Below are 15,769 nucleotides of genomic sequence, written 5' to 3'. Positions count from 1 at the left end.
TCACGCCGGACAGCCTCTACGAGTTAAAGGTGATGCCATTCGGACTGCATGGCTCAGCGCCTGCAACATTCCAGCGCATCATCAACACGGTGTTAGCAGGATTGAAGTGGCAGACCTGCCTTGTTTACTTGGATGACGTCGTCGTCTTTGCCAGAAATTTCGACGATCACCTTAGGCAGCTTCCGACAGTACTAGAGGCCATCAAGTCATCAGGGCTTACTCTGAAGCCAGAGAAGTGCCACTTCGCTTACGATGAGCTTCTTTTCCTAGGCCACTTCATCAGCAAGTCTGGAGCTTGCCCCGACCCGCAGAAGACTGCTGTTATCGCAAAGTTCCCACAGCTCATCAACCAGAAGGCAGTGCGTCGATTTCTTGGCATGTGTGCCTACTACAGGCACTTTGTCAAGGACTTTTCACGCATTGCTGAGCCGCTGACACATCTAACAAAATGTGATGTCGAGTTCAAGTGGGAAACGCCGCAGGCCGACGCACTTGAAGAACTCAAACGACGCGTGCAGTCGCCCCAGTACTTGCGCACTTCGATGATGACGCCGAAACCGAAATCCACACTGATGCCAGTAGCCTAGGCCTCGCTGCCACCCTAGTCCAGAGAAAAGACGGACTTGAACGCGTGATAAGTTACGCTAGCCAGTCGTCAAATGCGGAAGGCAATTATTCTACCACCGAAAAGGAACGCCTCGCCATCGTTTGGGCTACAGCGAAATTTCTCCCTTGCCAATATGGCCGGCCATTCAAAGTCGTCCGTGACCATTACGCCTTGTGTTGGCTAGCGAATTTAAAGGACCCTTCAGGACGGCTGGCCCGGTGGAGCCTAAGACTTCAAGAATGTGATATCTCTGTAACCTTCAAGTCCGGATGAAAACACTCTGCTGCCGATTGCCTATCACGTGCCCCCATTGACTCGCCGCCGCAAGATGACGAGGATGACGACGCCTTCCTTGGCATATTAAGCGCGGAAGACTTCGCTGAACAGCAACGAGCAGACCCGGAGCTGAAAAACCTTGTCAAGTATTCGGAAGGGCACACTGACGTTGTCCCTAGGGCATTTAGGCGACGATTGTCTTCTTTCTCACTTCAAAACAACCTACTCGTAAAGAAGAACTTCTCACCAGTCCGTGCCATCTACCTTCTTGTTGCTCACTCAGGGCTGCGTCCAGTAGTATTGCACGCCCTACTTGACGATCCGACCGCTGGACGCCTCGGATTCTCCCGGACACTATCGAGGATACAGGAAAGCTTTTTGGACGTGCCTGACCGCCGACGTCGCCCGTTATGTCAGAACATGCCGAGACTGTCAGCGATGTAAGACACCACCGACAAGGCCAGCAGAATTACTACAGCCAATCGAGCCTCCTTGCCGACCATTTCAGCAGATCAGTATGGACTTGTTGGGACCCTTTCTGACATCAACAATCGGAAATAAGTGGATCGTCGTGGCGACGGAATACCTCACCCGCTTCGCTGAAACGAAAACACTGCCGATAGGTAGCGCAACCGAAGTGGCGAAATTCTTTGTCGAGAACATCCTGCTGCGACATGTAACCCCAGAAGTCCTCAAAACCGACAGAGGAACGGCTTTTACAGCGGAGCTCACCCAAGCCATTCTGCAGTACAGTCAGACAAGGCACGAGAGGACAACTGCCTACCACCCACAGACGAATGGTGTAACGGAGCGCCTGAATAAGACCCTCGCCAACATGCTAGCAATGTACATTGACGTCGAACACAAGACCTGGGATTCCGTCCTGACGTATGTAACATTCGCTTGCAACACGGCGGTGCAAAAAACAACACAGATCACGCTGTTTAAGGATGTTTACGGCAGGAACCCGACGACGACGCTCGACGCCATGCTGCCGCACGTCACTGACGAAGAGAATCTTGACGTTGCTACCTATCTCCACGCACCGAAGAAGCCCGACAGCTCGCCCGCCTACGGATAAAGAACCAGCAGCGTATCGACAGCCGACACAACCCCTGATGACGCTTCGTCGAGTACCAGCCCGGCGACCGTGTTTGAGTTTAGACCCCGATACGCCGACGAGGACTGAGTGAGAAACTACTGCAATGCTATTTCGGACCCTACAAGGTCATTCAACGTATTGGTGCACTGGACTATGAGATCGTGCCAGACAGCGTTTCGCATTCACAGTGCGTACGATCTGAAGTGGTCCATGTGGTTGAGTTTTTGGCTACGCAGACGAAGAAATCCCGACGTGCTTGATATATACAGCTTCGCATTAAAAAAAGGAGGGGGGCGGCAGGCAGTATGCGCTTGTTTCCGCAGAAACGGCGCTAGCATAACCCACTCCGCTCCACCGGGAGGGAGGCACAGATAAGCCCCGAACTTCCTCACCTGCCCTCACTCGCCGACTCAAGCGGCAAGATAAAAGAATGTGGCTACCATTACTTTTACTCAGGGACCCAACTTAATAAGGCTGTTGGTGCCCATTAGTGACGAGAATACGAAAGCTACTTATACAAGACCTCCGAGACCAACAGCATGACGCCCTGCGATGCATCGGCAATTTTTCGCTTGCGCCTGCCCGAGTAAACGCTGCTTCGACAAAGCGCGGCACAATTTCGGCCATTTTTCCACTTTCAGTGCAATTTGGAGCAGCAATTTGCCTATCAAAATGGCGAAATTAACGCAGGATCCCCACCCCCACAGCATGCCGCCATTCTATGAAGGCCGCCACAACTCCACCATCCTACATGATACAAACGTAGTAAAGTTGTTCTGTGTATGAACTTTGTATGAAATGTGTATCAACACATTAAGATATCACTAGCACTAGCAAAACATAACTAGAGTTGAGCATAATTTTGTTTTTATGGCTACTACAGCAAACAGAAAAAAGGACAAGAAACAAGTGCTTAACCATCTTTTTCCCAGTAATCACTTCTGACAGAAAAGGGTCAGTGAAAACTGGTTTGCATGGAGCTAAGACTGTCATTCGCGCAGAGCGAATGTGTGCTCTGACACAAGAGTTGGCCATGTCTGCCCAAGCAATATTGACTTTTTTCTTCCTTATTTCATCTTTTTTGCCTACCCCACCAACAAAAACGAGAAGCGTCGACCTGGAGGCCTTGGCCCGGGTCCTTGCAGCCTTCCCGCTGTAGTGCTGAATGAACTGGGCATAATGATGGTCACACTGATGGTTTTTGAAGTCACGTCTACCGAGTAATTAATGCTCTAATATTATTTGTTGGAGATGTGGATGTGAATATTACAAATACATTATCCTATTTATGTTTGAGTATCAAATGCGCTAACTGTACACTCCTGCAGGCGCTATGCCCTAGCAAGGCTGCTTGTCAAGAACTTCATTATTCTGTGCACGGGAAGCGAAGACAATCTTGGAGTCACGCAGTGTAGATTTCAGCTTCAGCAAAATTAATGATCCAGATATTCACTGGCTATCCCCTTAACTCAACATCAAAAATTATTGACCAAAAAGCCCCGTTGAAAGTTCACCTGGAAGAATATATTGACAAAAAAACACCTTTGTGCAGAAAGAAAAGACTGAAAAATTGCACAAAATTTTTGGTGCCTGAGAACCAAAAATGCTGAATCCTTAACATCACAAATGCATTAGAAATGCATGCAAAAGTTTTAATTTTGGACTCAGGGTGTCTAGCAAGTTGACATTTCCAAATTCCCTGAGTTTTCCAGGTTTTCCCCACCCCCACAGGTTTTCCCTGAGTGCCTTTGCAAAATTCCCTTAGTGATGCAGAACTATGTGTTATGTCAAGCCACACTGAAACCATATTGCCTGATGCTGTCACTCTCTAATAAGCATATGAAAAAAATTTAAAAAATGACTTAATCCAATTTGAATACTAAAGAGGAGTGTTCATGTTATTCAAAAAGTGAATAGAAGGGAGGGGTTAGTAAAATGCACAGCAAATAAAATATACTCGAAAAAAATTGCAAATCGAGTCGGACATTCTCAAATACGAATAAAAAGGAGATGCATACAGAAGCAAATATTTTCGAATATGAGCTATTTCTATCAAATGATAGCAAGCTCGATGGTATGAGGTCCGAACTTTGTCAGAAGTGAGATTCTCTCTCAATCGCTGGTGTGTCGACCTCAACTCTCCTGACATACTCTCAGCCCGCGCACAACACCTCAGTGTTGCGTTTCATTGCTTTAAAGAGTTTATCTTGGTCTGGATCAGGAACACCTGCATCTCGGCGTCAGACAACATTCTGCTTTTTGGGCTCAAGCTCCTTGAAAGAAGCGGCGACACACTTCCTTTCCAGTTCATTCATCAATATTAGGTCCTTTCTGTTCTTATCCTCCTTCAGCCACTCGTTCGCCCCACGGACCATTTGAAGCATCTTCTTGGTCAGTTGCATAGTCTACGTCCAATTTTTCGAACTCTCTAGGGGCCGCGATAACGTCAGAAAAATCGGCCAGTTTAAAAAGATAAATGCATGTCATTTACTGCCCTTAAGGGCTTAAACCGCCAAAGGCACATTCTAAAACGCTCTGAAGGCCTGTCGATAGACGTATTAGCCATATCGGTGATCGTACTGTGACAGGAAATAGCGGGTGCACGCGGGTATAATTAAGGAATACATACTGTGTCCCGTGGCAATAGCCCCTCCCCACACTTGTTATGCTTCACTGCAATACACGTGCGTATGCTTCACCAAGTAACATTTCTGTACGAAGGCGAAGCTGACTTTCGGGAACCGGCATTATGCAACACACTATGCTTTCCAAGCTTCTAAGCCAATCGCGAGGACCAAATAGGCGGAGTCCGTGCCATTGCTGACAGCAACGAATTCTTTCAATAAAAAACACGGCACCCAACGGCAAGAAGCTTCATAGCGAACGTCAAAGCAGCTAGGACTAGCGTTGCCGCAGTGGTGGCTACGGCTTCCAGCGCATCTGCGTGCGAGAGCGCCGGTTCGAGGCAGCGAGGTAATCAATATGGCAGCGGTGGTGGCTTTGATTAATGCCTTTTCGGACCTGCGGTCACGGCAAAACGTCCGGAAAATGGGACGGCGAAGAGTTCTTGCGTCCGAAATTTCAGACGTTCTGATACATTGACTCTATGGGGCACGTGGCGGTGCCGCGAAGCCGTCCAAATTATCGGGAAACCGGAAAGTCAGTCATCGACACTGACAACTCCTCCAGAAGACGACAGGCCGTCAAAGACGATTCATTACGATTCCTGTCTGTTACTCGAGCTAGCATTACCGCGACTTGCGACCTTTTCAATAAAATCACAGCTAATTTTCCCTGATAAGAGGCCCAATTTCCCTGAGTTTTCCCCGACTTTTTCCAGACTACTCAAAATCCCTGAGAATTCCCGGTTGGTAGACACCCTGGGACTAATCCACAGACTGCTACTATTGTATTTTATTACATCAATATATTTATTATTTTATTTTTATTTATGTTTATTATTATTTACTTATTTTTAGTATTATTTATTTATCTATATTGATTATTAATATTTCAACTTTTTATTTTTCGCAACTTGATAACAAGTTCCAATGAAATGGCTTTTTCAGATTTCTGCTCTACTGTATGAATGGCTTGATCAAGCACGCATGCCATAAGGAAAATATATGTATATAGATGCCGCATTTAAGTGTACATTGCACAGCAATAACCACATACATATAACAGGCCAATCACAAGTAAAATGCCTGTTATATTTCCAATGTTCCAACACAATACAAGGTTTCCACCAGTTCTTTAGCGTTCATTCAAGGTCTCGCCCAAACGTCGATCCTTCTAACAAATACATTTATTTTTCAAGTTACAGTTCAAGCAGGCAATCAACAAACTAGTGCACTGCAAACACACCTCATGAAAGCACAACCCTCCAGCAACTGAAAGTCCTTTGTCATTCACCAGCTACTCTTAAACCGATTCTGTTAACCAGGTGCTGTTCTTTCACCACATGGAATCATTTCCAGCTTCAGATTTTGGATGCTGTCAGACACAAAATGCCTGCAGAATGTACTTGCATTGACATAGAAAGGCAAAAACTGCACAAACTGGCATGAAGTTGGCACAGCCTCCTTCACTCTGGCCCTCACGTCCGCCGACATGTGACGGCTCGTCACGGCCAGCCACATCAAATGAGGAACCATTTCCAGAAGCCAATACAAAGGCTCGTCCTTGACAAGCGTCCTCCTGAGGCATATATGGGACAGCCCCAGCTTGCGACGACCCTTCAGTTGTCTCGAGACAGACATAAACACTTCCCCGGTGCAAGACGTATGGCCAAGAAACAGAAACCTGAGGTTCAGGCCATGGAGCAGGATCATTTCCACACCTCGATCGCTGATGTCAGTTCCCTCAATGTCCAGGGCAACCAGATTGCTGATAAGTGGCAAAATGTTGCTCAGGCCTCCGTCGTTGACCCGGTGGCAGCCTTCCAGGCTCAGTGCACGAAGCGAAGGCCACTGTTCGAGCCGGCCCAGCTCAACGCTTGACACAAGGTTGCAGTCAGCTAGGTCAAGCAGCTGCAGAGAGTGCAGGGCAGGCCGGCCAAATTCAGCACGAAAGAACTCAGCCGGATGGAAGAAGCAACTGCGCAGTGACAAGTGTGTCAGCAATGGTGGAAGGTCCGACACTGACATCTTGGTTGTTGTCATGTTGCGTGCGAGGAAGGCATCTGTGAGATGGAGTACCTGCCAAAAACAACACACAACAATATATGAGCAAGCTAATTAGCAGTACCATCTTTATCTACACATTCAGGACAGAAGAATTATGGCAGGTAGAGACACTCCGCAGTGATGTGTGGTGTTTGATGGCGCAAGGGCTATGGCTAAAGAACGCCATGACATATGGGAACGAATTGTCTGTGTTTTATGAATGAAATAATTTTTGGGTTGCAAATGGTAGATGCAATGTGGCTGTAAAGAAGTCTAAAAATGCGTCGCTGTTACACTGCTAACATATACAAGATCAAAATAATGACAATGACTCATAATCTGACCTGAGCCAAAAAGTTTTGCTACGAAGGAGTGACATAACAAGGTGCATATAAGCACTACCGCCCCGACACGACAAAGCTCTTGAATTAAAGAACTGAGAGGCACATACTGTAAAAACTTGTGTCACTGTGGCTACAGCTCCGAAAACGAGGCCGTGACCCAGCCAAGTTATTCCTAAAATGTTAAATTATTCTAAACAACTAAGAACTGTTTTTAAGTTAAAAAGCGGTTCATTACTGAGAAAAAAAATGCTGGGTGAAGCAAGGTTACTAGACTACTATGTTCATTTTTTAAACTCCTGTGACTGCATGGAAGTGGGGGAAGCGACCTTCCAGCCTCTCCTGCCCTACTGCAACAAGCTGCTTCGTGAGGCTCACAATATGTTGCCTCGGACAAAGCAGCAATGACATCAAGGCGAGACATGTTGAACAGCTATGAGATTATTTCCATGTTATTGTACACAAGTAACAAACACTTGTCGGACCTGTAGCAGAAGGCTAGTTGAAAGTCCGACAAATAAATATATAGAGAATCCTAGCACAGCAAGAAATAAAGAAAGCAATAATCATTGTATATACAAGGTTGGCGATTGTAAACTCACGAGTCAACAAAAGGTAAGTCAATAGAGCGCACAAACAATGCAAAGCAATTATCAATTAGTAATCAACAGATTGATGAAACAGTTTTTGAATTACAATACATAATGAGAAAAACCAGAGTAATATGACATTTTAAAAGCAACACAATCGCGTCCCACTAATTACATAAAATAAGAAGCAAATAGTTTATAAGATACAATTGTTTTTCCTTTGTACAGATATATTATAGTATTCATGGTTACTGTGTCTTTAACAAAGAAAGAAAGTATTGTTTCAGGGCGTTAGGAAAGCTAGAATTATTGATTCCTGCTGGAAGTTTGTTCCAGGAGCTAATGCCTATGCACTGTAGCGTACGCTCTCTGTATACATTGCTACATGGTGCGAGATTAAAATGACCTGCAATTGTACTTTTTGTACAACGTGATGACGAGTAAAATATGGATGAATTGAGCGGGTGGTTGAATATAACAACCCTATAAACAAATAATGAAACGCTCTGCCGACGTAAGTAATCATATGGTAATATTTGATATTGGTGGAATAATGGGGCCATGTGATCGTAATACTTAGAATGAGGCATAATTCCAATTGCGCGTTTTTAGAGATTGATAATTGGATTTAATATGGTTTTATACACCAATCCCCACAAGTCGATGCAATACCTTATGTGACTTTCAAGGAAAGCTAAAATACATTAGTCGTAAAATTGAGGTGTCAGAGTACTCGTGGGCTAGAGTTAGGCCGTAGCAACCAGATGCTAATCTAGAGCAGACATTGTTTATATGATCTTCCCATTGCAGGTGCTTGTCAAAACTTACGCCAAGGTATTTGTAAGAACTTGTCTGTTCCAATAAAATGTTATTTATAGTATGTTCGAAGATGTAGTATCTACTATTTTGAAGTATGACTGAAAAACGATATATTTTGTTTTATTTGTGTCAACTGTTAATTTGCTACCTAAAAACCAGCCTGACATTATCTTTAACTCTCGATTTACCTTTGACTAAGTTCTACAATATTACTCACAGTTACTATAATGCATGTATCGTCTGCATACATCAATATTTCTAGAGAGTCAATTATTTGTTGCAGCTCATTTATATAGAAGGGAAAAAGAGGGGGACCTAAATGGAGCCCTGTGGGCCTCCAGTAATGATATATTATTTTGAAGACATCATGTTATTGATTTTCACGACCTGAGATCAACCTTTCATATAACTTGATAGGCAGTCGAAAGCCTTGCCTCGAAACTCGCAATGCTTTAGTCTGTCCAATAACATGCAATAATAATTAATAATAATAATAATATTTGGGGTTTTTACGTGCCAAAACCACTTTCTGATTATGAGGCACGCCGTAGTGGAAGACTCCGGAAATTTTGACCACCTGGGGTTCTTTAACGTGCACCTAAATCTAAGCACACGGGTGTTTTCGCATTTTGCCCCCATCAAAATGCGGCCGCCGTGGCCGGGATTCGATCCCGCGACCTCGTGCTCAGCAGCCCAACACCATAGCCACTGAGCAACCACGGCGGGTAACATGCAATGATACACTGTACCGAATGCTTTCTTTAAATCTAAAAAGACAACAGCTACTACTTTATTGAATTTTAAAGGCATATTTATCTTTTGTGATAATGTCATCACTGCAGTAGCTGTTGAGAAACGAGGCCTAAAGCCATGTTGCTGATGGCAGAGCCCATTTTACTTATCAAGAAATTTTTTTCATCTGATTCGACGTAATTTTTTCAAAAACCGTATTGATTATGCTTAAAACAGAGATTGGGCTATAATTTGAAGGGTAAGATGAACCACTTTCTTCATGAATTTTAATGACTTTGGCAGTCTTGAGAGAATTAGGATACTTTGCCTGTGTAATAGAATGATTGCACAAGCGACACATAATTGGGCGTAGGATATCAATATTTTCCTTAAGCAACCTTGCAGAACTGCCGTTGGGCCCTGACGCTTTATTGTTGGGTGCATTTAATATGTCTGAAACGATATCATTGAGTTTTATTTCACCCAGTATAAATGAATTTACCACTGGATTTGGAGCGAGAAGAGCTTCACTATTTAGTTGTGGTAGCTGAGCGCCTAGTGCTGGACCTACAGTAGTAAAATACATGTTAAAGTCTTCAACAGTGTCTGCATCGACAGAGGGAGGATGTACACACTTTTTAGCGTTTTTACCCGTAACCTCATTTACTATAGGCCACAGTTGTTTCAAGTCATCAGCAGCTTGGCTGATACGTTGTGAATTAAAATATCATTTTTTTTAATTATGGTGTTTTACATGCCACAACTACTTTCTGATTATGAGGCACGCCACAGTGGAGGCCTCCGGAAATTTCGACCCCCTGGGGTTCTTTAACGTGCACCTAAATCTAAGTACACAGGTGTTTTGGCATTTCGCCCCCATAGAAATGCGGCCGCCGTGGCTGGGATTCGATCCCGCGATCTCGTGCTCAGCAGCCTAACACCATAGCCACTGAGCAACCACGGCGGGTATTAAAATATCTCTTTCGGACCCTTATCGTCGACACCGCTTTGTTGCGGAATGTCCTGTACTGACCTATGTAGTAAGCATTACTCCTATTATGTCTCCATTTGTTATACCAGAATTCTTTCATTTTAAGAATTTTTAAAATTTGTGTCATCATCCATGGACAGAAAGGCTGATTGTAAGAACTTCGAATATATGTAGTGCTACATTCAGTTATCAAATTGCTCATTAAGTTTAATAAGTTGAAAAGCTCTATCTGGACATTATCACTGTACATTTGCTCAAAGTCGGCCTCCATGATTTTATCTCTGAACTTCTCATAATCTATTCCAGTTATAAGCCTTCTGTCTTATACAGAAGACATCTGTCATCTCTTTGCGATGGCAGCTGTCTTCTGCAGGTCGGGGCCGACTCCAGATCTTCTGATGACGTGGCCTAGAAACGAAAGCTCGTCGTGAGCGAAGCAACACTTTTCCAGCTTCAGAGTGAGCCCTGATGACTTGACAGCCTGTAGTACTGTCACAAGCAGCCTAAGGTGATCATTGAAATTTCTGGCGAAGACGACATCATCATCCAAGTAAACAAGACACGTATGCCACTTCAATCCCACTAACACCGTGTCCATGACGCGCTGCAACGTTGCTTGCGCCGAGGACAGTCTGAATGGCATGACTTTGAACTCTTAGAGGCCATCTGGCGTGATGAAGGTGGTCTTTTCGCGATTTCTCTCATCAACTGCTATTTGCCAGTAACCAGACTTTAGGTCCATTGACAAGAAGTATTTAGCATTGCAGAGTCGATCCAATGCGTCATCTATCCATGGGAAGGGGTATATACCCTTCTTTGTGATCTTGTTCAGTCGACGATAATCGACGCAGAAACGTAGGGCTCCATCTTTATTTTTTTCACTGAGACTACAGGAGATGTCCATGGGTTTTTCGAAGGCTGGATGATGATGTCGTGCAGCACTTCGTCAACTTGTCGCCTAATAGCTTCACATTCTCGTGTTGAAACTCGATGAGGGCTCTGGCGGAGTGGTCGAGCACAATCTTCGGTTATTATGCGATACTTTGCGACTGGTGTTTGTCCAATCCTCGTTGAGATCCAAAAGCAGTCTTTGTATCATCAGAGAAGACTTCTGAGCTGTTGCTGCTTAATCATGGGGAGACTTGGATTGATGTCGAAGTCAGGTTCGGGAACTATGGTCGTCGGGGTTGATGCGGCAGAATCCGAGGGCAAACGCACTGATGGTTTGCACCATTTCCTCAATGAACGTGATCGGCATGCCCTTGTTAATGTGCTTAAACTCCTGGCTGAAGTTTGTCAGCATCACTTTCGCTTTCCCTCCGTGCAGTCAAGCAATCCCTCTCGTGACACACATTTCATGTATGTTGCTTCTACGTTGTTTCTCGATGATGCTTTCTAAGTCTGAAGGTGTTTCGGTGCCGACAGAAATAACAATACTGGAGCGAGGCGGGATGCTCACTTGATCTTCGAGCGCACTCAAGGCATGGTGACTACAATAGCTCTTTGGTGGTATCACTTAATCTTCCAACTGCGTTATCAACTTCAACTTCAGGTTGATGACTGCGCTGTGTTGGTTTAGGCAGTCCATGCTGAGAATTACGTCTCATGAACACTGAAGGAGCACAATAAAGGTGGCTTCTCAACTGCGTGGCTGTCGAGAAGCACGTTGAGGTTGGTGGTTTTTAGCCTTGCATTGCAGTTAGTCCTTGGTGTTGGATCATGGCTGCGTAGCATTGACTTGTGGCTGGTACGGGGCATCGTCAGGTCGTCTTTCATTAGCGTTGCTTCCAGACTTCGTAGGGATGGCGGCGCCTCATCGACATGTCGTTGAGACAAGATTTTCAGCAACCGCAACAGCAAACGCACCTTTATCGGTTGCTGCTTTTAGTTTTTCGGATATGGGCTTGCAGACCGGCCCTGGGCTGGGCCTGTGTATGATTCGCGTTGTGGTGAAAGGTAGCAGCCTGGTGAGAACGAACGGGACGGTCATCGAGAACTCCACTGAGTGGTGGCGTGGTAGTTGGTGATGTCAACAGAGCGCTCTCCAAGCTGTGGACGCAGCCTGTTGACGAGGAACCCTCTCAGTCCTAAGTCGCAGTACTGGCATTGGCACTACACAAGGCCGGCTTCTCTGCAAGGATAGCAGAGCGGGAAGTGATCGGGGGCTTGCCAAATGTCCGTTTTCATTGCATAGGTATGCTGGCCGAAGGGTGGGCATGCTGGCGGCGGCGGCAGGGGTGGGCGACGGAATGGCGGTGTTACAGGACTCTGGCGTGAGCGAAGGGGCCTTGCCAGTGGGTGACGGCGGTGTAGGTCATCGCTTCAGGCACGGCAGGTGGCGATTCGGGCTGCACTTCAGAAATGCCCAGTGACCGTTGACGTTTGCCCTTGACCATTTCAGTGACCGAAGACACATCAGGTTGTGACGAAAGTAAGATTTTGCACAACTCTTCGCGCACAATGGCCCTGATGGTCTGTTGGAGGTGACTGGAGCCTAGTGCTTGGATGGCGAACTGCAGCGTGAGCACTTAGCGGTTATATTGTCTAGTGCGCATTTCCAGAACTTTCTCAATCGTGGTTGCCTCTGTCAAGAAGTCATCTATGATCTTCAGTGGGCTGCAGATCAGTCTGGCGAAAAGTTCTTGCTTTATGCCTCACATCAGGAAGCAGACTTTTCTTTTCGGACATTTTTGGGTTGGCATGCCGGAAAAGGTGGGTCATCCCATCCGTGGAGGTGGCGATGGTTTCATTGGGTAGTTGCCCTCGGGTTTGCAGCAGAACTTTGGCCCTTTCTTTTCGGACAATGCTTGTCAAGGTCCTCAGGAAGTTACTGCGGAACAAGTCCCATGTTGTAAGATGGACTTCCGGTTCTCGAACCAAATCCTCGTGGAATCTTCCAAGGAGAAGGGTGTTCGGTACATGAACGCACTAGCACCTCCACCAGATGTCATGTAGTAGTGATGGTGAAGAAAGCAGCAAAACTGGGAATGAAGAAACTCCTTTTATTGGGTGAACTTGTGCCCTTTAAAACAGGCTACACTCAAAGAATGGTGACAGCGGCGAACACAGTTGGCGATCGGCGAAAATCTGACCTGCGGGTCAAGCGCATCAGCTTTTATACATCAGTCATGGAAGGTTCCAGGGTAATTGTTGGTGCCCGCATGTCTTCCAGAAAGTTCTACACCATTTGTGTTGCACATACATGAAACCAGATTACACAAGGTTCATTGAGAACAGACAGCAAAAAGAACCACCGATAACATTCGAGATTGGAATGCATCATGTAACCGCACAAAAACAAGGGACAAAGAAGAAATACACAAGACAGGCGCGGAACTTCAACTAAGATTTACTCCGGGAAATCCCACATTTATACAAGTAACATAATCACACTTGCTAATCATCAGACAGCCATCAGTCGACGGTGGCATGTGGGCGTGAGTGCCACAAATTCGCTTGTAAATATTTGAACTCTTTATCGCTCAAGGACACTGAAGAGCTGCTTACGCAGCTGCCAGATTGCATTTTTATACAATAAGCTTCATAGATTTCTCGGCTCAGTTGTGACGCAAACATCTTCAAGACTTTAGTGTCACGGAACCTAGGCGTGCAATTACGACAACGGCGACAATGGTCAGCCACTTTGCCACCCTCCGCCAATCCTTCTACTCCTGCGCGGTGCTCCTGCAGTCTGACGTTTAGGCACCGTCCCATCTGCCCTATGTAGCTATTGCCACAAGAGAGAGTTATGTGGTACACTACCCCTATTCTGCATGGGACGAACCTGTCGACGTGCTTGATACCACATTCATTTCCTTTTTTTCTTACCCTGCACCATGTTGCACATGCCCGCCAGTTTTGTGGGAGCCGTGAAAACCACCGGTACTTGACATTTTTCAGCCACCTTTTTGAAGCGGTGGGAGATTTGGTGGTAATACGGGATGGCAACAGGTCTGCGACATTGCAGCTCTATGCTTGGGCGGAGCTCTGATGGGCCCCGCGCTTCCTTGGCAAGGGTTTCTAGCACCGAGGTGACCATATCATACTGAAATCCTGCGCTGTGCAGTCTTTGCAACTGTAAGAACACGCTATGTTGCATTTCATGCTGGCAGGACTTATCAAGAGCAGCACGCAGGCAGTTTTTTGCAATTCCCCTTTTTACAAGCTTCGAATGAGCAGACTGGTAGATTAAAATACCTTTTTTTGATCGAGGCTGATACCTCCAGCAAGCATGGGTTCCAGCAATAATAATGAAAATGTCCAGGAACTGCCGGCATGCATGTGAAGGCAATTCAAAGGTGAAACTCAACCCAAACGCGCTTTCTTGGAAAATTTCAAGAACACGCTCTATTGCGGTTGAACTACCTCCCTCCCCAACCCCTTTAAAAAAAATGGCATAATTGTCAACATATCTAAAAATCTTAGCCGAGTAGGCTGTGTCAATGCGTTCAGCAATTCGCTTGTCACAATATGATAAAGATATGTCACTTAATAAAGCGTTGGGTCTGTGTGATAGGTGTAACCTGAAAAATCTTGGTTTGGGTATCAAGGGTGCGAAGAGCGGAGCGCTTAGCATTTTCTTCTCCGCGAAAACGCATAAAGAAGACATTCCTTTCCGAGCCATCGTATCGGAACGTGACACGTGGCAGGGGACGACGGTCTCTAAGTTTCTGCAGAATCACTTGCGCTTGCTCAGGTTTGAGGACCCGTTCATGATAAGGAATTCTGAGGAGCTTATCACATTTCTTCGTGATCATGAAGGCTCGAGGGAACCGTTGTTTTCGTTTTCCATTGATGTCACTGACCTATTTTATTCCATTCCACAAGATATATTGCTATGCCCCATTAGATTCCATTGATGACTACGGCCCTGTGGCCTTTCATAACGCATGTGGTGTAAGTGTGGACGACTTTTTAGAAATTCTTCATTTTTATCTGGCATCGACCATCGTTAATTTCGAAGGAAAGAACTTCGTCCAAAAGCGCGGAGTGTGCACTGGTTCTTGTATTGCCCCTTTATTAAGTGACATATTTTTATCATATTGTGACAAGCGAATTGCTGAACGCATTGACAGCCTACTCGGCTAAGATTTTTAGATATGTTGACGATTATGCCATATTTTTTAAAGGGTTGGGGAGGGAGGCGGTTCAACCGCAATAGAGCGTGTTGAAATTTTCCGAGAAAGCGCGTTTGGGTTGAGTTTCACCTTTGAATTGCCTTCACATGGATGCCTGCAGTTCCTGGACATTTTCATTATTATTGCTGGAACCCATGCGTGCTGGAGGTATCAGCCTCGATCAAAAAAAGCTATTTTAAACTACCAGTCTGCTCATTCGAAGCTTGTAAAAAGGGGAATTGCAAAAAAACTGCCTGCATGCTGCTCTTGATAAGTCCTGCCAGCATGAAATGCAACATAGCGTGTTCTTACAGTTGCAAAGACTGCACAGCGCAGGATTTCAGTATGATATGGTCACCTCGGTGCTAGAAACCCTTGCCAAGGAAGCGCGGGGCCCATCAGAGCTCCGCCCAAGCATAGAGCTGCAATGTCGCAGACCTGTTGCCATCCCGTATTACCACCAAATCTCCCACCGCCGCAAAAAGGTGGCTGAAAGATGTGAAGTACCGGTGGTTTTCACGGCTCCC

The 15,769-nt window shown here is 45.6% G+C and overlaps 1 protein-coding gene across 3 annotated transcripts in view; it reads right to left on the bottom strand.

Annotated features, from left to right (window-relative positions):
- Positions 1-5,775: 5,775 nt before the first annotated feature.
- LOC142576665 (F-box/LRR-repeat protein 12-like) overlaps positions 5,776-15,769 on the bottom strand; it is a 95,675-nt gene continuing 85,681 nt past the window's right edge. For all 3 annotated transcript variants that reach the window (XM_075686891.1, XM_075686894.1, XM_075686892.1), the window contains one exon: positions 5,776-6,685. In XM_075686891.1, the coding sequence (XP_075543006.1) occupies positions 5,924-6,685 (762 nt within the window). In that variant the 3' untranslated portion in view covers positions 5,776-5,923. The remainder of the gene's footprint in view (positions 6,686-15,769) is intronic.

Source organism: Dermacentor variabilis, chromosome 3 (assembly GCF_050947875.1).
Source record: "Dermacentor variabilis isolate Ectoservices chromosome 3, ASM5094787v1, whole genome shotgun sequence".
Taxonomy (NCBI): domain Eukaryota; kingdom Metazoa; phylum Arthropoda; class Arachnida; order Ixodida; family Ixodidae; genus Dermacentor; species Dermacentor variabilis.
The sequence above is the reverse complement of the archived record's forward strand: the minus strand, read 5'-3'. Positions and strand labels throughout refer to the sequence as shown.